This window comes from Alligator mississippiensis, chromosome 11 (genome assembly GCF_030867095.1).
Source record: "Alligator mississippiensis isolate rAllMis1 chromosome 11, rAllMis1, whole genome shotgun sequence".
Lineage (NCBI taxonomy): Eukaryota > Metazoa > Chordata > Crocodylia > Alligatoridae > Alligator > Alligator mississippiensis.
In genome coordinates, this window is record NC_081834.1 from 15,898,276 (window position 1) to 15,918,134 (window position 19,859).

Below are 19,859 nucleotides of genomic sequence, written 5' to 3' on the forward strand. Positions count from 1 at the left end.
GTAGACCTTTTTTTCCTAGCTGCAGAGTGGTGTGGCTAAGAATACTAAGTAAGGCTAATGTGCAGCTTTAAATACCACCTTCCAAATCGCTGAGTTGGCAGTGGGATGCTTTCCAGGCTGTTTTTTTGCTCAAATACAAATATTATTTAGCTCTAATGGTCTAGGACTCAAGGTGAAGAAATGTTAGTTCTCTGAATGCTGCAGTGATGAGGGTTCCCCAGCTTCCTAAAAATAAACGAGTTTAGGACTTAGCCATTGAAATTATGCAGAAAAAGCCTTCTGTGTATATAACACATGTACATAGATAGCATGTCTGTCATGTTACATAATTTTTACTCTGTAGCACATAGTTAGTGACTACCTTCTAAAAAAGTTTAATTGACACCCTAGTTTGCTTACTTCCTGTTGTTACTTAACTACAGTATTCATTTGGGGATACTAATAAAGAATTATATACTTTATTTTGCCATGCCTCTTTTACATTAAAGTATATATATCCATATCTAAACCTGATCTGAATTCCAAAAATGAAATATAACTTATTTCAGTGACATGACACTTCTGCATTTTATAGTTATCTAGTTTCTATACTTCAGTACTTCTTTAAAACAAACCAAAATTTGGTTTCCAACAGCTGTCACCTAGTATCCCAAATTATACTAAATGCTGAAATACATGTGAAATCCTCTTGCTTCAATTTACATTTTAACTTATTTGAACATAACTGAATTATTGACTTTTTCATAACCTGTTTTTAAGTAAAAAATAACATGTTGAATGTCTTTTTGAGTTATTACACAATTTGTGCAGCTGTACTGGTTAATTTAGCAGGCAATATAAATAGTATTCAGTGATCTGTCCTTAAAAATCTGCAGTGTTAATCTCTAGGGTTAATAGCATAATGTGCTTCCATAACTTTTTTCATAATGGCCATCTAATTAAAACTGATTTAAGAAATCTGGCTCTAGATTACTAATGTGCTACTTGGGATCTTATTTGCCTTGAGGTCATTTGTTCAAACGCAGGTTTAGTTAGTAGTATCTTAGGTTCTGTTTCTGTGGGAATGCATGGGTAGCTTCAGCTCAGTTTTGAATAAAAAGGTATCCACCTTGAATGGGTGAGAGAGTGGGCTGAAAACCTCTTGCCCTTTTAGACTGATGGCATGATGGTGATGCCAGGGCAGCTTGAACTGACACATACCTGTGCTTTACCTACCTTGTAGATGAGCATAATTCTTATTTCAGTCACCTTTCATAAGTGCTGCATCCATTGAAAAATGCAGCATTCAGTAATTGGGTTATTTGTCCACAATTAAGCATGTTTTCTTTGCATTTTAACCTCTGCAATAACAAACTCAGAGTAACATTTTTTTTCTTTTTTGTTCCTCAGCATTGACAAGATCTCTAAAGTAACTTCTCCTGTGTTGGTCATTCATGGTACTGAAGACGAGGTAATAGATTTCTCCCATGGCCTGGCGATGTACGAGCGCTGTCCCCGAGCAGTGGAGCCCCTCTGGGTCGAGGGGGCTGGGCATAATGACATAGAGCTTTATGCACAATATCTAGAAAGACTAAAACAGTTCATATCTCATGAACTCCCCAACTCCTGAAGAAGCCTACTTGATCTTACCTCAGTTACTGTGAATGGAAGAAATTACCTGTTTTTGCACATGCTTTAACTGGATAGCTGTAATAGCTTTATACTATGAAGAAATGCCCTTTACTTTAGGGTGTTCTAATCAAACATCTGATGAAATTTGTCTTTTATATCAGGAAGTTATTCTACTAATGCACACAATATGGTCAACTACTGTAATTCCAACAATTTTTAGCTTCATTACCCTGGAGGAAGTGGGAATACTAGCTGATTATGGGGACACTTTTTACCTAGTGCTGTATTAATATTCTAAAGTCAGTTTTCTCTACCTTACTTCTAATCATTTATAATTCTGTCCTACAAGACTTTTTTCAGTGTTGTCAACATTTGGAACACATCTGTTATGAACTACAGCTTGTTCTGAACAATCAATTTGTGGGTTCAATCTAAGGGAGTACTTTCTTTGTAAAGTTTCTAGCTGTGGTATTGTAACTGGAAAGTTATTGTGATGAAGTTTTTGGGGTTTTTTTTTCCCTCTTAGTGTTCTTTTCTTAACCTACTGATCTTCCCAAGTAAATTATTTGAAATGTTCTACTCTTCCCTGGAAAAAAACAAACCACATGAACTACTACTACATGGGGCTAAATTCTGTAACAACCTCTCAATTTTCTGTATAACTGGAATATCTGCAAGGAAAAGTAATGCTAAATTGTTTTTGTTTAAAAAAAATAAATGTGTAAATTTACTACTAGAAAACTCATTTTAATATTCAGATGGTCTGAATAAGAGCCATAACAGACATTTCCTTCTGTAAAGCATTCCTGTAGACTTTTTAAAAGTACTGTACATATTTGAATTTACATTGTGCATAGATTCTTAATTGGTAGTTTTAATTTAAGCCTAGTTACAATAAACTGCAAAATTCTGGTTTGTATATGATTGAATACATTTTGTTAAATAAGTTTTTATCCCTATATTATTTTGCTATTAAAAGTTTTATAACGTTTCCAGGACAAAAAAATTTACACATTTATGTTTTGATGAATTTATGTAACTAAATTTTCATTGAACTGACCTTTTTAGTTTAGAATTTGATTATTTGACACTGGAATCGCACAGAATATGCATCAGAAATGCAAGACACTAAAAATTGTTACACTAGTAGCATAGGTCTAATTTTTTCCAAATTTAAAGGCCTTAAATGTACTGTAAGCCTCAGATTGTTGTAAAAATTGATTGCGGTTGATTGCAGTTTGTGTCCTGTTGCTGGAATGCAACACAGTGGTTGTAATGGAATAAAGGATGCATGGATTAGATCATATTAATTGTGAATCTCATTTGTGCTCTAATTCTTACATACAAATTGAGCAAAAGCAAAGTATGGCAAAAAATATTTTAAAGAGAAAAATCCAATCTAACCTTGTATCTTAATGTTTAAAACTAATCCTGAGGTATAATATGCCTATCGATTTAACTTTGTATACAACTCAAATGTAATTTGATTATATTGGTTAGTGGTTCTGAATTACTATTTAAATATTGAAAATTCTGACTCATGGACTAGGAAAAGTATTTGAATCATGAGATATTGTGAAAGGAATGCAAATGACTAATGTTAGCACTGCAGGTGTATACGCTGTTTCTGAGATTTGTTTCTGAGTAGTGCTCTTGGGAATATTGGGAATAACGTTGGGATTGGTGGATGAAGTAGTGATTAAGACCAAGGAACTATTCTGGTAATTGGCTTTATTTATGAACAAACTACAAGCTTAATACACCGCATACACAGCATAACGTTACATACTGCAGTGGCACAATTGCAAGTTGTGGAGGACTTCAGTGTCAGGATCTCCAAAGTCTGCTGGCCAAGCGTCCTGGAGATCTCATGAGAAATGCTTGGCAGGATGTTAAGCACTGACAGGCAAATTCCGGCACTTCATATTTGCTATAGTTTCTTACAAGGGTCTTTGGGTAAACGTGATCTCTTTTATTAGACCGACTAAATAGTTGGAAAAATTGTTCTTTGCAAGCTTTTGGGCACAAACACCTTTCTTCAGGCATATCGAGAGTCTGCTAATCAGTATGCCTGAAGAAGAGTGTTTGTGCCCAAAATCTTGTGAAGAACAATTTTTCTAACTATTTAGTTTGGTCTAATAAAAGATATCACATTTACCCGAAGAACCTTGGTGTGCCTACGTCCTTAGACCAACACGGCTACAACCAACAAACCTACAGTTGCTTACACGTTTTACATTCTATCGAACACTAAATCATGTTACTGTGGTTTTGAGAGTGAACCAATCATGTTTTACAACTTATTTGTGGTATGGTTATTTTTTCCGCGTGGCTTACTGAGGTGGTAAATAACCTTTGCAATCACAGGCTGCAGCATACCAGCATCCAATCATCATCTTCATTTATATCCACCTGCATCCTGCTGACTAAGGTCTGAAGTGTCAAACCACATCCTTCTACAACCTGCTCACTGACACGTCTGAAGTGTCAAACCACACCCTTCTACACTGTGCTCATTGATGGGTCTGATGTATCAAACTATATCCTTCCACTCACGGACAGGTCTGAAGTGCCAAACCCTATTCTTCTACAAAGCCCACTCACTGATGGGTCTGAAGTGCCAGACTTTAATCCTTCTACAACCCACTCATGACAGGTCTGAAGTGTCAAACCACATCCTTCTACAACCCGCTCATTGGCGGGTCTAAGTGTCAAACCATGTCTTTATAACCTGCTCACTGACAGGGGTTACAGATAAGTCACAAAATGGATCACCTCAATTTTTAGTATGCAATAATTATTGACACACCCAATGACATTGCTCATGCTAGGCATTTTGCTAAAGTAGTATTTTACCTTACAGCAGTACAGCCAGAGCAACTAATGAAAATTGGAATTTTCAGTGTAGTTCCTGAATCAGAAATTAAAGAAGGTAAAAGGTCACTTAGGTCATACAGCTCCCCGTCCCCATGATCTGATTCCTTGCAATATATGTTGTTCAGTTTAATTTTAAATACCGAAAAGAATGGGGCTTCCAGCCGTGCCCTTTGTCACATGCTGTCTGGAGATTCTACTTCATCTCTTTTGTTTCAGCTTGACAGCTTCATGTGTGAGCATGTCTTGTCTCCATTGTACTCCTCTATGCAACCTATAATTCCTTTCCCTCCCCAGGGGTGGTGTCTCTTACCTGAATTCACTCCCATTATTAAAAATAATGGGACCTGGCAATAAGTCGTGCTCCTGGTGCACACGCTGTAGTTAGCTGTAGGGATAGGCAAAGTGACTACTGATTTCTGGTAGTCTCTTCCTTGTATAGGTGCCCCATTGAGGCAACAGACAGGCCTAATTTCTCAGGAAGTGCTGAGCCCCTTGGATCACCTTTCAAACTTTAGCGTAGAATGTGTTGCCTTCCCACTGCCGGTGAGGATAGCGATCTTACCTATTGCTTAGACAAGCTCTATTTGGTTCTTCTAATCTTCCTTTTATAAATCAGTTCTTCTAGTTCACTCATTCTTTTTGTTGCTCTTTTGACTTGGCTTCATTTTGTCAATAGCTTTTTTGGTGGTTGAAACCAGTGCTGAATTCAGTAATCCAGGTGTAGTCACATCAGCCCAAATGACATCTCTGCATATATAATTCAACCCCACAATGGACTCTTGCACTGGCCTTTTTGGCACCACAAATGCGTCTTTAGATGTAGTAGCTTTTTATTTGCCTTTTTTTTTTTTTTTTGCTAATCTTTGATACTTACAGGTCCCTTTATGTTCCTCTGGTCGCATCAATGTATGTATCATTTCATATTATCTGTATTTCATTAATATATCTAAACTTTTGTCTATTTAGAAAAGAGTACTGCAGTGTTCACATTCAAAGTCCTAGACCAGAGGTGCTCAGCCCCTGGTTTGCAGAGCTGTGTCTTTGGACCCCAGGGCTCCCCACAGGTCTGGAAATTTGGTTGTAGGGGAGCAGTGGCAGCTGATTACTACTCCCTTGCTGTCAAATTTCTGGACCCAGTCTGTGGGCCAGACTAAGCAGCTGAGCAGGAGGTGGGAGGAGGTGCCCACGGACTGGCCCCATGCCACTTATCTGGCCCACAAGGCTAAAAAATTAAGTATCGATGTCCTAAACTGTTTCCTTCTTCCTTCAATTCACTTTATTCACGTATTCATTTAGAGCCCTTGAAGAAGCTTCACTTCTTTAGGTTCCCCCTTAATAAATCCTATGAGCAAAGTCTTCTGTGATGCTTTCAAATTATTTCATGAAAAGCCATATATGATACATACAGAACAGTCTTCATCTACTAAACTGTGAAGTAACATCCTCTAATTTTGGAGGAATGACTTTTATATTCAAGCACTGAAAAGCCTTTTGCCAATTAAAAACTGATGCATAAGGATCTCAGAAGTATTGTTAATTAAAATCTTACAGCTGACTCAAATAGCTTATAGAAAAGCAGCTTTCCAGATCTCAGTTTTCATGGAAGAGAATAACTTCAACAACAGGATCTTCTGGATCAAAGGTGGTATAAGATGATACAGTGGAGGAGGAGTTTTGAATTAAGGTATTAAATATTCTGGATTTTCAGGAAAAACATTATCAATGGACTTCTACTAAACTGTGACAAAAGATCCATGCCATCACAGCAACATTTCAAATCAGATTTTTAGTACAATTTTGCACTTAAATATGGCAGCAGAGTCAGGATTAGGGCTACCAAAATGTTACTTTGCAAATTAATAACTGATGATATTTACACTTTGGTAAACCACCTTTGGGATTCAGTTTATCTTTTAAGAGTATAAATGATCCCTAACAAACTGTCACCTTTTTATGTGGATGCTGCTTCTGCATTTCTGTGGGGCAGCTGTGTTAGATTTGGTTCTAAAGTAGAATTATGGGGTATAAAAAGCTAGCAAGTGGCATCTGTTGCTTATTTGAATTTAATATATTTCTTTCTTTTTGGTTAGGGGCTTACCAGGCTGCATGTAGGAGTCTGATCAGATGCCATTCTAGCATCTCATACAATGATTATAAGTGCAAGTGATCTAGCTTTTACCCAAGAACATCCTTTACTCTACAATATTATTCTGCTGTAGTTTTCCCAGTTCTTCCAGGTCTTTCCTATAATTAATTAGTGGCAATCTTAGCCAAGACGCTGAGGCATTGCTTCTCCAAACATTAAAAACTCAGTTCAGGTTAGCACTGTGGACCTCTGTTTACAACCTCAACACCATATTTGCTTGTCTAATTGATGCTATACCCAGAGCCTCCGGTTTCCATTTTCTGTTCACTCTCCTTTTCTGAAGATTATTCCTTGGGCATTGATCTTTATTTCCATCCAGAACATTTTTTTCAAATCTGTTCTTGTAATCTCACGGCTCCCACTGAACGCAGGTTTCCCCCACCAGTGCCCCGTCTCCAGTGTTGAACAGCTCTTCCAATTTCGAGTTTTATCCTGTCCCCATTAAAATAAGCTCTCGCTCACCCAAGCCAGCTCAGCGTGCTGGACGCTCCCTCCCCAGCCGAACACTGCTGTGTTTGTGCAACGGATGGAGCAAAAGAGGACTTCTTTTAGGAAACCAGACATGTACTTGGTTGCATTTGTAGCCAGAACAGTTTATGGCACATCATAAAATCAGACTGGGTGGGGTGGGGGGTATTCTGCGTCCTTTGGAAATATTCTGTCCTTGGGGGCCAGAGCCTTTCATACCTTTCTGCAGCAAGAGGAGCCGGTTTAAGTGCTGGACACTGGCTGGGACGGGGTTTCTTGTATAAACTCTTGCAGTGAATCGCACTGCACCGCTGCCCCTGCTTGGCAAAGGGACATCCCTGCTGTAGGTGGGGGTCAGGGCGGCGCATGTCACCAGAGGGATGTCAAAGGCTGGGCTCCGCCGGGCCCAGCCCTGACCTGGCCGGGAGGAGCCCGCTGAAAAGCCCCTTCTGGGCTGAGCCCAGCCGCATCCCGGGCGGCGGGCGGCAGGCACGAGTGTCGCCGGCTCGCGGTGGGGGCTGCCCCTGCCAGCAGCCCCGCACGGACGGGCGCTGCCCGGCGCCACGTGGCTGCGGCTGCGCCGGGCGCCCGGGGCCGCGCGATGCTGCCGGGCGGAGCGGAGCCAGGTAAGGCCGGACCCGCCTCCCCTCCCGTCCCGTCGTGTCCCCGAGCCCCGCGCGCGCCCAGCCTCCGTGTGCCCCGCAGGTCCCGCGCGGCCGACGACGTGGAGGAGGAGGAGGAGGAGGAAAGCAGGGCTCGCCGCCGCCGCCGCCGCCGCCGCCGCCTGGCTGCTCGCCCACCTGCTCCTGCTGCCCCTCGCCGCCGGCGCAGCCCGTCAGTACCCGCGGGGCGGGGCAGGGGCTCCCCCGTCTTTCAGGCAGGGGGAGGACTCTCCTTGACTCCCCCCGAGTCCTGTTTTTCCTCCATTCAGAAGTGCAAACTGGTGATTACCCACCTGCACAGTGCACATCAGGATGGGAATGCTGTAGTGACAGCTGTTCGTTTTCCCCCATCCGTATCTTAGTAGCTAGGAAAAGACCTAGTGCAAATGCTGGATGTTTCTCTGCTCAATATGTTCATATTTCTCTCTTTTACTCTTTTGAGAGTTGCAGGTACTTTTCTGCCCTTGGAAAGTGAGTGAAATCATATTAGAGACCCGAATTCTTGCAAGCGATGCCTTGCATTGGACCGGTTGCATGATTGGGATAGACAGACAAGCTTTGGGTATCGCAGCACCTTTCCTCAGGTCTCACTAATAAATAATGTTATTTGTTATCAGCTAACGTATAATATCAGCTGAGCTTCAACATAAACATTACACAGGGTTGTTAATATACTTCTCTCCATTTATTTCCAGTCCTAGTCCTGATAGATGGTCAGCACTGCTGGTGTTTTTTCTACTTCTTTTTAAAAATTAAACCACGATTCCTTATTAGGATCTTTTTCTGGCTGACTTTAGTTTTAGGTGATTTATTATCTATGATTTTTTAGAAGATTTTTAGTAGTAGTGGTAATAATAACAGGAAAAGAAATTCATAGTCTGACCCTTCAACTGAAATGCTTGGGAAAAATCAGTAGCGCAGTCTATCCAAATATCTCTGTGTACTTTAAACAAGTTTATTTATAAGAGCTGGTCAGGAAAATTATCCCATGAAAATATTTTTATTTTATGTACAGGTTTCATTAAAAATGTTTGGGTTTCTGTAAAAAATAACTCCTTTTAGGTTTACATTTCTTTTGTTTTGTTTTTCAATCAGTTCAACAAATTGACACTTCGCTGTAAGAAATTTCCTTTGGGGTGAATTTTTTTTTATTTTAATTTTTTTTACTGGAAAAAATGTTTCAAGAAAATGTCAACAAATTTAAAGTAATACAGCAGAAGAATATTCTGCATGGGTTAAGACTCTTGCTAATGGTTTACAGACAACCATATTATTTACAGAGAACCATATTCTTCTAGCACAGTCTGGCTATAAACTGGTCCTGCAAAGGAAAACGTACCTGAGAGGAAGCGTAATGCCTGGTCCAGAACCATCACAGGAGCTGGCCCACTTCCTACTGTATCTGCTGCCAGCATAGCAAGGAAAGCGTGGGCTGTCCAGGCACCATATGGATGCTAGGTTGCATTTTTGGCCTATTGTGTCCATTGATCCAATTGTCAACTAGAATTATTGCAGTGTATGTCACGAGGCTGCTTTAACATAGTGCAAGAAGACTTACCTGCACAAAACAGCACTGGAATCATGTTTGCCTTCTCGCTTTTGCCATCCCACTTGTGCTGTCTGTACTTGGACCATGACTGTGGTTCTTGCCCAAGACTTTTGGGCATGAATCACACAAGTCAGGTTAAACTGCACTAGGCCGAATGTATTATATTGATGAGACAGGCTGACATTTCCATCCCATTAGGCAAGGCTGTTTAATCTGTTGTCTGCTCAACAAAAATAAGCTTTGCACCACTGCTTATGCTGTAACTGTCCTGGAGACAGGTAAATAAATTTAGTGTTTGGGGCTGAACATTACTTTAAACATAAAGAAAAATTGTATTTCAAGGTTCAGTTTGATTTCCAGACATAGTTGTGCAGGGTAGTGGGATTGTGACTTCTGAAGTCACGTCGTGGAGCATTCCTCTGCAGCTGAGTTAGTTTCCTCTTCCATTACTCAGGATTTTTTTAAATTTATTTGGGGATCTAGCTTTTGAGACAAAATGTAAATGATAGTCCTGGCTGACAGAATCCCTCTCATTTTATTTTTGTAAATCCAAATCATAATTGAAGCATGAAAACCTGCTAGAAACCTTGATATTGCTTATGATTTAAGTCATGTCACTGCTATGATATCAAGGCTGCAAAACACTGGCTTCTGATCTAAAGCCCTTTGAAGTTAATGGGAAGTTCTCCATTTAAACAATGAGTTCTGGATGGAGCCAGTACTGGTTAGAAGAGGGGACTGGGATTCTGGCTTCTTATGGACCGATCAGCCATCTCATTTGGCTTTAGTGGGAATCATGCATACAATTAATAGGGTAATTGAGTGTCAGCTGAGGTCTATACCAGGCTCCTGGACTGACTTTATTATATAAAGTTGGACATGTTATTTTACCTCCTTCTGCTTTGGTCTGCCTGTCTGTAAAATGTTATTTTATTGCACCAGGGATTTATGAGTTTGAATGTAGCAACATTTGCCTCATGAAAAATGGAATAGAAAAGCAAAGTATGATTTATTATGATGACATTCCCCACGACCACCTAATAAAACAGTCAAATTTTGCAGGTATGAAATAATGAGTTATATTTCACAGCTTTGAAACTCTAGCCCTGAATAGGCATATTAAATTGTAAAATTAACGATTTTATATCACTTTAATTAGTGTGGCTATAACAGGCAGGCTAGTCACCTGATGAGAGGCTGAGTTCCCTTTCATGCCACAATCCAATCCAATGAGCCAGGGATATTAACCATTATCTTGAAATCAAATTAATATCATTTGAAGCTACTAAAACATGCAAGAGCACAGAGAAGGTTTTTCAGTCAACACAAATGCTTAAAATCTTGCCATCTCCTTCAGATGTGTATACAGAGGAAAGAAAGGAAAGTGTGGGTAGGGATGCTATGGGCACATTCCAGGTTTCTCAGGGCATGATCTCTAGCATTTACCTTTGTCCCCTACTGTATTTTCTGACCTATTACATGCACCTCTTCCCCCCCAAAAATCAGCCCCCCCAAATTGGAGTGCATGTTTTAAGCAGTAAATCTGGTTTCTTAGTTGGGAAGGAAGCAGTCCTGGAGACACTGTACATGGCAGGCAGCTGCAAAGGTGACTGCCAAGGTGGCGGAGTTCTGTATTAATCCTCACAGCCATAGCAATCGGCTGAGCAATGTAACAACTGGTAGTATCTTGACAAGGCTTGTGATATGGAAACAACACAATTTACAGGAACTGCCTACAGTAAAGAACGAACAGTCTTGCTCTTGCTGCCTCAGTGGTCTGTGTCTGGGGCTCTTATGTGACTTAGAGTAAGTCCTTGTGGAAACAGAGTGTCCAGGGCATGTAGCATCCCAGGAGATGCTGTGGGTAAGGCAGCTGGCCCCAGGAGTTCCTGATGACACACGCCCTGGACACTCGGTGTTCCCAGGAGGATGTATTTATTCTGTGTCACATAGTCCACCATGCCTCCAGAAAAATCTTTTCTTTCTGCATTCTTCTTCCCAAAAAACCAAGAGGCATGTTTTCAATGGGGGTGTGTTGTATGCAAGAAAATAGAGTATTTAAAAACTGCATAGTTATTTAGTTGTTTTTGGTGTGATGCAGTTGGTGGTTTGGTTTCCTTATTCATTTTAAATAGTGCAGTAATCTGCAATGATTTCCCTCTCCCAAGATGTGTCACTTATTGTGACTTATTGTGACTTATTGTCACCTTTTGTCACATTGAATTATGTTATTGGTTATTCCGAAGGGACTAAATAGAGCCTTTAGTCATAGCCCGTAGTATGGAGCAGGATGTAACTGCTCTATTTCCAAAGCAAACACGGAAAGCTTCATGGGATCACAGCTCTTCCTTCCTGGTCTCCTCTTGCTCCAGGGTGAAGTCAGTTATCACAGTCTGAAAAGGTTCAGTCTGACCTCATGTTTCAAGCCAGTTGCTTTAGCTGAGAAGCAAAAGGTAATGGAGTGGAGCCAAATTCTGCTCATTGCCTCCAGGGGACTTATCTGGAGAGTGGGGTCCTACCCAACTACGGAAAGATGACAACATACCTGAGTGGGACTTGAATCAGATCTGGACCTAGCATCCTTGTAGGCCATGAAAGGGGGTAAAAGGTTTTTTTTCCCCCTGTTCAGCTATGAGAGACAAGAGCTCATTTTATCTTACAGCCACTCAGATGTGATCCAGTTGTGGTCTTTGGGAGATGTCACTATATCTTGTAGAAATTATATGGACTAGAATGCATTCCCGTGGTCATGGGTTCAGATGCTATAAAATACATTGAAATTAGAAAGAACAACTAGTGTAAAATACTAGTTTAGGCCAAACAGTATGCAAAATGGTCCTTAGATTACAGTCTCTGAAAAGAGTAAAATTGTAACTTTCAGTAGCTAAAATATGCTATCGGATAATCTTCTTTTAATTTGGTTTATTAACACATGCAATAAGCCTGCCAAATACATTTTCAGTACACTAAACTAAAATATATTCACTGATACAGTGAAACAGTCTTAAATATTTCCTTCTAGCAAGTTTATTTCTTTTAAAAAGGATACGTGTTCTGTGGTTATGCTTAATAGGTTTATACTGTATTTATGATTATTTCAGAACCTAGCCTGAATCCCAACACCTCTTTGTGGGATATGGATTATGAAGGACTGTTTCACAGTAAGACAATTCTCCCAGGGACTACTGGCTCTTATAAGCTCTCCAGCCTATTTAGAAATAATTTTTTTGTAAGTCATGAGGAAAGAAGGCGGCTGGTAACAAATCCGAACTTGACCCAGAAATTGAAAAGAGAGCAGATATCTTGTGATGTACTCCTTAAGCTTTCCAGATATGTTCTAATGGATGCCTTTGGACCTGGTCTGGCTTGGAATATATTCCGCTTCTGTGACTGTGATGAAGAAATCAACCCACCTAAAATTCATATCGACCCTCTCCAGCTGTTGCAATCCAAGCTGAAGCCCTTGTTGTTATCCCAAGTACTTAAACGTCTCAGGGACGTGGGAGTATTGGCTGAAGCCCAGCAATCCAAGGCCTTCTCACTGCTAAAGAAGCAAATGGTTCTACCCAAGGAAACCACAAGGAAAATGGTGCAAAAACCTGACATAAAAGAAAGCGGTAGGTATATAAGGAGAATGCAAGTTTCCTGTGTCCTATGTTGTTTTCTGGTTATATTGATATTACCACCTTTGTGTTATAAATTATTTATAACTGATCAAAATGGCAGCTCCTAAGCACTGGCATTCTCTCTTTTGACATTACTTCTTGGCCATCCATCCATCTCGCTTTTTTCTATTCCCTGCCATATGAAAGACCCTGTTTTGTTATGCTAACTCTTTGTGCTTCAGTGGGAGCACAGGTCCCAGGCTCTGTGCTGGACAGTGTATACACTTCTTATTCCTTTGTATGACATAGCCATAGTGGGCTTATGGGCTGTTCTGTCCTTTTGGGAAGCACGGTTTGCTATTGGAGGACAGGATCATACACAGTCCAAAAGGAGATGCTTACACATGTTCTGCTATGGTCTAGCAAAGCTGGGCCTAATGCTCATCGTTACAGGCCCAGAATGTTGCCTACTCTGTGCTGAGTAGGGCTGTGCAAAGCTTCGGTCCCTGATTCGATTTGGCGGAGATTCGGCCCAATTTGGTGGTCTAATCTCCAAATCTGAATAGATTCAGAGGACTCTTTATCTCTCCGAATCAAATCAGAACCCTCCGAATTGATTTAGCAGGGAGGGAAAGACTGCAGAAAGACCTGGATAGGTTGCAGGGGTGGGCTAACAAAAACAGGATGCGTTTCAATACTGACAAGTGCAAGGTGCTGCATTTGGGCAGTAGTAACCAGCAGCACACTTATAAGATGGGAAACTCCCTTCTTGAGAGCATGGAGGCAGAAAGGGATCTTGGAGTCATCATTGACTCCAAGATGAACATGGGCCGACAATGCGAGGTCACGGTCGGCAAGGCTAACCGGACCTTATCGTGCATCCACAGGTGCATCTCAAGTAGGTCCAAGGAGGTGATCCTCCCCCTCTACATGACACTGGTCAGGCCGCAGCTGGAATACTGTGTTCAGTTCTGGGCACCCCACTTCAAGAGGGATGTGGACAACATTGAGAGGGTCCAGAGGAGGGCCTACCCGCATGATCCTGGGACAGCAGGGCAGACCCTACAATGAGAGGCTACGGGACCTGAACCTGTTCAGCTTTCACAAGAGAAGGCTGAGAGGGGACCTGGTGGCCATCTGTAAACTCACTATGGGGGACCAGAAGGGTTTGGGGAAGACCTTGTTTCCCCTAGTGCCCCCCGGGATAACAAAGAATAACGGCCACAAGTTGTTGGAGAGTAGGTTTAAATTAGACATCCATAAGAACTACTTCACAGTCAGGGCGGCTAGGATCTGGAACCAACTTCCTAGGGAAGTGGTGCTGGCTCCTACCCTGGGGGTCTTTAAGAAATGGCTTGATGCCTACCTGGCTGGGGTCATTTGAGCCCAGTTTTCTTCCTGCCCAGGCAGGGGGTCGGGCTTGAAGATCTACAAGGTCCCTTCCGACCCTACTACTATGATTCTGTGATTCAGAGAGGTTCAGAAAGATTTGGAGATTCAGACAACTTTAAATGTTTTTTCTACATACCTCTAGATAGCAGGGGCTCATGAATGCTGCGATGCTGGGGCATGTGGAGTGTCCCACAGAAGTGCGGGGGGGGTCTCCAGTGCTCTTGGCAGCAGACCTGGAAGTGGAACAGAAGCACTTCCAGTGCACTTCCGGGTCCGCCAGGGAGCGCGCAGGGGGGCCCCCTACATCACCCCAGCCCGGCGACTGGTGCCTCCTAGGTCTGGGGTCCACCCAGAGTCTCCCTGCGGCCAATTGCCAAGCCAGGGAGGTGGAGGGGGGAGACCCAGGGTGCTCCCCGGCAGACCCAGAAATGGACTGGAAGTACTTCTGGTCCACTTCCGGGTTTGCCGCCAAGCACTCCTGTGGGATGCTCCATCTGCCCCAGCATCGCAGCACTCGTGAGCCACACTGGTACCTCGAGGTATGTAGAAAAAACTTGTAAAGCTGTGTCTATATCCGAATCAGCATCAAATCTTCAGATTCAGATTTGGCTGAATCGAATCAGGGACAGTGATCCAAATCAACGAATCGAATCTGAATCAAATAGGGCCCTCTTCACACACCCCTAGTGCTGAACAGCACAAATTCCAATACTGACTTCAGTAGGAATTAAAAATGCTCAACACCTAGTCGGATGGGATTCATGAAGGTAAGTAGGAGCAAGAAGTTGTTGCTGGTGTCAGGGTAAGGGATGATAGATGGGTTTTGGAAAGGTTACATAGGTCAGACTGGTGTGATTTTTTTGGAAAGGTTGATGACATCTGTTACAGGAGAAGCTGTCAAAGTCTAAAAGGAGGGTTGTGGTTGTACAGTGCCCATTATAATGGGTTCCCAAGCCTGATGGTAGCCTCTGTGCTTCTCTACAGCACAGAACAAGTAGTCATTTATAGTGCATCGTATCAAGCATTTCCGGAGAAGATAGCTATCCTACAATGTTCAATCATCTGAACAAACTGAAGTTCTCTCCAGAATTCTGCTTTTCTCAAGTGAATTTATTTTCTTGCAGAGTTGTGTTAGAAATACTATTTTGTGCTAAGAAAAAAAAAAAGCAGTGCTGAATATTTAATAGCATTTGCCTGTGGGAAGTGGGAAATTTTATATTAGCTATTGAAAATCTGTTTTGGTGTGGAGGATTTTTTTTTAACTAACAGCAGCGTATAATCTGATACAGCCTTATGTTATCCATTTTCAAAGAACAGTGTTCCATTACGCTGGCAGCATTCTCAAGTGAACTCGAATTAAACATTGAAGCTTCTGCTGGGTTTACTGTTTTGAGTGGCCTTCACATGCAGTTAATTCAGCATCAGTCCTGGATTGAGACCTACTATGTCCCATTTATGCAGAAGGCTCCTGAGAAATCCCCAGACAGACTTTAGGAACTGAGCAGGCTATTGATGTGCAAGGGCGACCCCTGTCGTTAGAATCTAAAATCACAAATGCATAAATTCAGCATCTGTAGGCAATGAAACCCGTAATGGCCTTTTTCTAGCTTCTGATTTCAAATTTAAATCATTAGAATAAAAAGAATCCCAGGACAACACAGATATCAAAGTACTGATAGCCTCTCCATATATATCTATGTAGGTGTGTGAGTACATTATATGGACTGTGTGTGTGCATGTATGCACACAATATAATGTCTCCCAAATCATTTAGGTATTATTTAGGATTGTCTGTATGTGTATGATACTTTCATGGGCAAGCAGGATTTTGGACTTTTGGTTTCATGCAGAGCTTTCATCTTTTATTTAAAGTGCAAGGGCTTGAACTGAGCTGGTTTTTATAGGGACTAATTTAGATAAGTGATTTCTAAGTAAACTGTTTCATGGGAACTGCTTATTAACCAGTGAGTATTGACCTGGCTCTTCCTTCCTCCTTCTGAGCAATAGTAAGGAAACAGGATGCCACTGAGAGAGAGAGAGTGAACCGGAAAGGAAAGTTCTGGCAGAAAGTAGCATCCCTTCTTTCCTGTGTGAGTGTTATACCTCTAGCAAAAGGAAATGTAGGGTATCTGGGGACCAGGTTCATGCAGTAGTCAAAGTTTCTCTACGGCGAGTCATCTATTTTCTGTTAGTTCCTCACTAGCCCCCAAACACTTATTGCAACATGCTGGGGTTTTAAATTGTTGAAAGTTTCCTAATATCTGGTGGCCCATTAGGAAAGCATAGAATCACCAACTTTGTTTTTGCCAAGCTGAATTATGGCAGAGAAGAGTACCAGTAATGGTAAAATGAAGTCCCTTTGGAAGGAAAGGCTATATTGATGAGAAGTCTCACACAGGGGGTATTGCTCATCATTTCCTGCATGCAGGTGTGAGGATATGTGGTTATGTTCTGACACTCAGGATGTCTCTTGTTGCAATCGGGCAGTAGTGTGTAATCTTTATTTGTTCCCGAACTGAAAAATAACCTTGAAAATGAGGCTTGCTAGGGGTGAAAGCAACATCATTTTACCTTTCCAGCATCAAAACACGGGTAGTAATAGATGTTGCGTGTTCTCCTTAATGTTTCTCAGATGAATTATCAGAAAATCATAGAGATGCTTCTAGTCTAATGGGCTCCATGATTTTGCCCACATTCTGGTTAAGAAGTATTCAGTGCTAGGAGAAAATGACATTGAAGTTGTTCACTTGAAGGCAGCTTTTTTTTGAGGAAGAAAATCAAACCACAATAGGAGGACACAGGCTCCTTCTAATACTCCAGAGAGAACGTACGTTTGGGAAAAACCGTACATAAAGTAAGGGTCTGGAGATGTATTCTGTTAGTTATGGTAGGCAATTTTTATTTTTCTCCTGAATTGTTCTTATTAACAAGGACTTAGAAGACCCCACCATCCGCAAGATGCGGGAATTAAAAATTCGAGGTTGAGCATGTAATTCTTACTTGGGAAAACAAGGTCCACTGATTTCAGCCCTAGTGGATAATGTAGCTGAGGGCCCTTACTTAGTGATAACCCAAGCCTATGTTACATTTAGTTCCAGTATTGATGCATTACAGTAACAAGTACAGTTGAATATAACTCTAGTTAATTCAATTAAACATTTTTATAATGTAGGCATTGCCGTTAAAGGGGAACAAGGCTGTCAGAGGATGCAGAGAACATTTGGATTGTTCAAGTGTCTCTGGAAACCACATTTTTCTTATTCCCTTGTGTCTGAAATCTTAACATTTAGGACATGTGAATTCAGAAATCCAGACAGTTTAATTGGTAGATTTAGAAACAAACACTTTGGTATAATTCATTTTACTGGAAACGTTACCTCCCCTGTTGAATTAACCACTGTTTTGTTACATCTGTGATTACAGCTTTGTCTTATGACCTCTGAGTACTGACAGTGCATACTACTAATGCAGCTTTTTTACAGGGGAAATGACAAAAAGCTGCTTGATGTAAGAATAAAAAGACTTTAACAATGTTTAAACGCCAGTGCTAGACTTGTGTAATCGCTATAGCGAACTGATCCAGTAGTGAAATAGGTGGCACATTCATACTTAACCTTGAAGTGTCCCTCCTTTGCTTATGGAGTATTGAAATGGGAGGGTACTGAGCTGTCTGTATATCAGTCTACGCTTTATAATTGTTGCTTTGGTTTTTAACTTAAACACATACTTTTAAAACCTGGTCCTCTACGTAGGGGTTAGGAGGGGAAAGGGGTGTTTAGAAATTAAACTGCAAGGGGCTTTTCTTTTCCTTGGGCTGCTGTCCCTGGCATGGACCTTGGCAATAATGTGCCCTACCCCTTGTCCACCTACGACATGTTTTATCTGACTTACTACTTGCTAACATATCTGTAGGCCCCTGCACCATCCTTCCAAAAATGTTTTGTGACAGAAATATTTCAGAGGTGACAGATTGAAAACAGTTTGACCGGATGATGGCACGCATGTGTTCCCCCTTGGTCTTCCAGATAGACTGCACTTTTGGCTTGGCATGGTGGGATCCTCCTTGGCTTTGGCTCTGTGCGCTACCTGTGGTTAGCAGCTTGACTCCAGCTGCCCTCTCCTCTGGATGGAGGCAGTGCTTTTATTGTTGTTGGTTTTAAAGTTAGCAGATGGTGTCAAATTAGTGGAGGGAACTTGCTGGGTCAGTGGCCATGGATTTGTGGCTTCTTATCGGATTCCCTAAAAGTGCCGGTCCTCCCGCCTTGCTCCAGTGCCGTGGATGAGGCATGTTGCTTAGCTCTGCTTCGGAAGGGAGCTGGCGTCTGACATCCCAAACCCTGCTGAGATGGACAGGAGCAGAATCAAGCCCTTTGGGACCCCAAGAGCGTAAATGGAAAGGGGCTTGGACTTGCTGAGAGCCTGCCGCAAGTTCTCTTCCCAGGGGGTCTCGGCGCGGCGTCCTCCCCACCCTGGTCTGGGGACTTGTCACCATCTGCTTTGCTCTCAATCCTCTTGTGCCCAGCCCTTCCTATCGGGGTGCTTTACACCAGGGCAGTGAAAAAAGCAGCCAGAGATGTGGTGGCTGTGAGGAATCTCCTCGAGCAGGGGGCAGCTTTCCAGGGCCGGGCTCTTGGCTGCTGACCCTGGATTCAATTAGAGGGACCCTGCAAGGTTAACGGGCAGATACCGCGCGTCCCGTGGGGCGCGGGGGGGACGCGCCCTCCCCAGGGGCGGGGGCCGGGGCCGGGGCCGGGGCCGGGCCGGCGGGGGATGCTCCCCGCGAGCTGCCGGGCGCGGAGCCGTGTCCGGAGCGGGGAGGCGTGACGGGCCGGGGAGGAGCCTGGCGCCTCGGCGGGTGTAAACAGCGCGGGCAGAGCCGGAGGCTGCAACAACTATGGTCTATAAATAGGGAGGCCGGGGAAGCCGAGCCGCAGAGCCGGAGCAGCCTCGCCTCGCCTCGCAGAGCCGGCAGGACGCCCCGAGGAGGCTGCACGACCCGTCGGGGCCAGGCGAGCCCCAGGTAAGGCGGCGGCGGGCGGGCGGGCGGGCGGGCGGGCTCTCTCCTGCAGGTCTCCGCCGTGCTCGGACCCGCCACCAAGCGCTCGCGTGCGCCGTGCCGTGCCGCGCCGGGGCACCGGGGGCGCCGGGCCGACGGGGCGGGCGCGGGGCAGGGCAGGGCAGGGCAGGGCAGGGCCGGGGGAGCCGCAGCGCCGCGCAGCGCCCGGAGCCAGCGGGAAGCGGAGCCTCCAGCAGCAGGTGGGTAGCCGGGCCCGGGGGGGCGGGCGCGGGCAGCGGGCGGCGGCCGGGGCCAGTGCCTGTGTGCGCCTCTCTTGCAGGTGGCTGCCCCGAGCCCGGCCGGCTCCTGACGCCCTGGCAGCCCGGGCACGACGGCGGGCTCCCGGCCCTCATCGGCAGCGGGGAGGCGCGGCGGCTGGAGGGCTCCGCCACACTGCACTCGCTGCGCATCCAGGACGGCGGTAAGGGGCACCGGGGCAGGGGCAGCGCCCTCCTCCGAGGCTGGGGCAGGGTTGCGGTCCTGTCCCGCTGGG

At 43.6% G+C, this 19,859-nt stretch overlaps 3 protein-coding genes across 5 annotated transcripts in view; all 3 read left to right on the forward strand.

The window, feature by feature from the left end:
* Window positions 1-2,917, forward strand: part of ABHD17C (abhydrolase domain containing 17C, depalmitoylase) — a 57,508-nt gene extending 54,591 nt beyond the window's left edge. Inside the window, exon 3 of the mRNA XM_006275589.4 lies at window positions 1,390-2,917. Within this exon, the coding sequence (XP_006275651.2) occupies window positions 1,390-1,609 (220 nt within the window). The 3' untranslated portion in view covers window positions 1,610-2,917. The remainder of the gene's footprint in view (window positions 1-1,389) is intronic.
* Window positions 2,918-12,419: 9,502 nt separating this feature from the next.
* Window positions 12,420-19,859, forward strand: part of LOC102560730 (cell surface hyaluronidase) — a 68,472-nt gene continuing 61,032 nt past the window's right edge. Inside the window, exons 1-3 of one of the 3 annotated variants that reach the window (XM_059714608.1) lie at window positions 12,420-12,930; window positions 19,220-19,330; window positions 19,647-19,787. In XM_059714608.1, the coding sequence (XP_059570591.1) occupies window positions 12,450-12,930; window positions 19,220-19,330; window positions 19,647-19,787 (733 nt within the window). In that variant the 5' untranslated portion in view covers window positions 12,420-12,449. The remainder of the gene's footprint in view (window positions 12,931-19,219; window positions 19,331-19,646; window positions 19,788-19,859) is intronic. The other 2 variants (XM_059714607.1, XM_019477577.2) reach the window with 2 other exon arrangements.
* Window positions 19,247-19,859, forward strand: part of CEMIP (cell migration inducing hyaluronidase 1) — a 141,524-nt gene continuing 140,911 nt past the window's right edge. The window contains exon 1 of the mRNA XM_014605992.3: window positions 19,247-19,330. The gene's annotated coding sequence lies outside the window, so the exon portion shown is untranslated. The remainder of the gene's footprint in view (window positions 19,331-19,859) is intronic.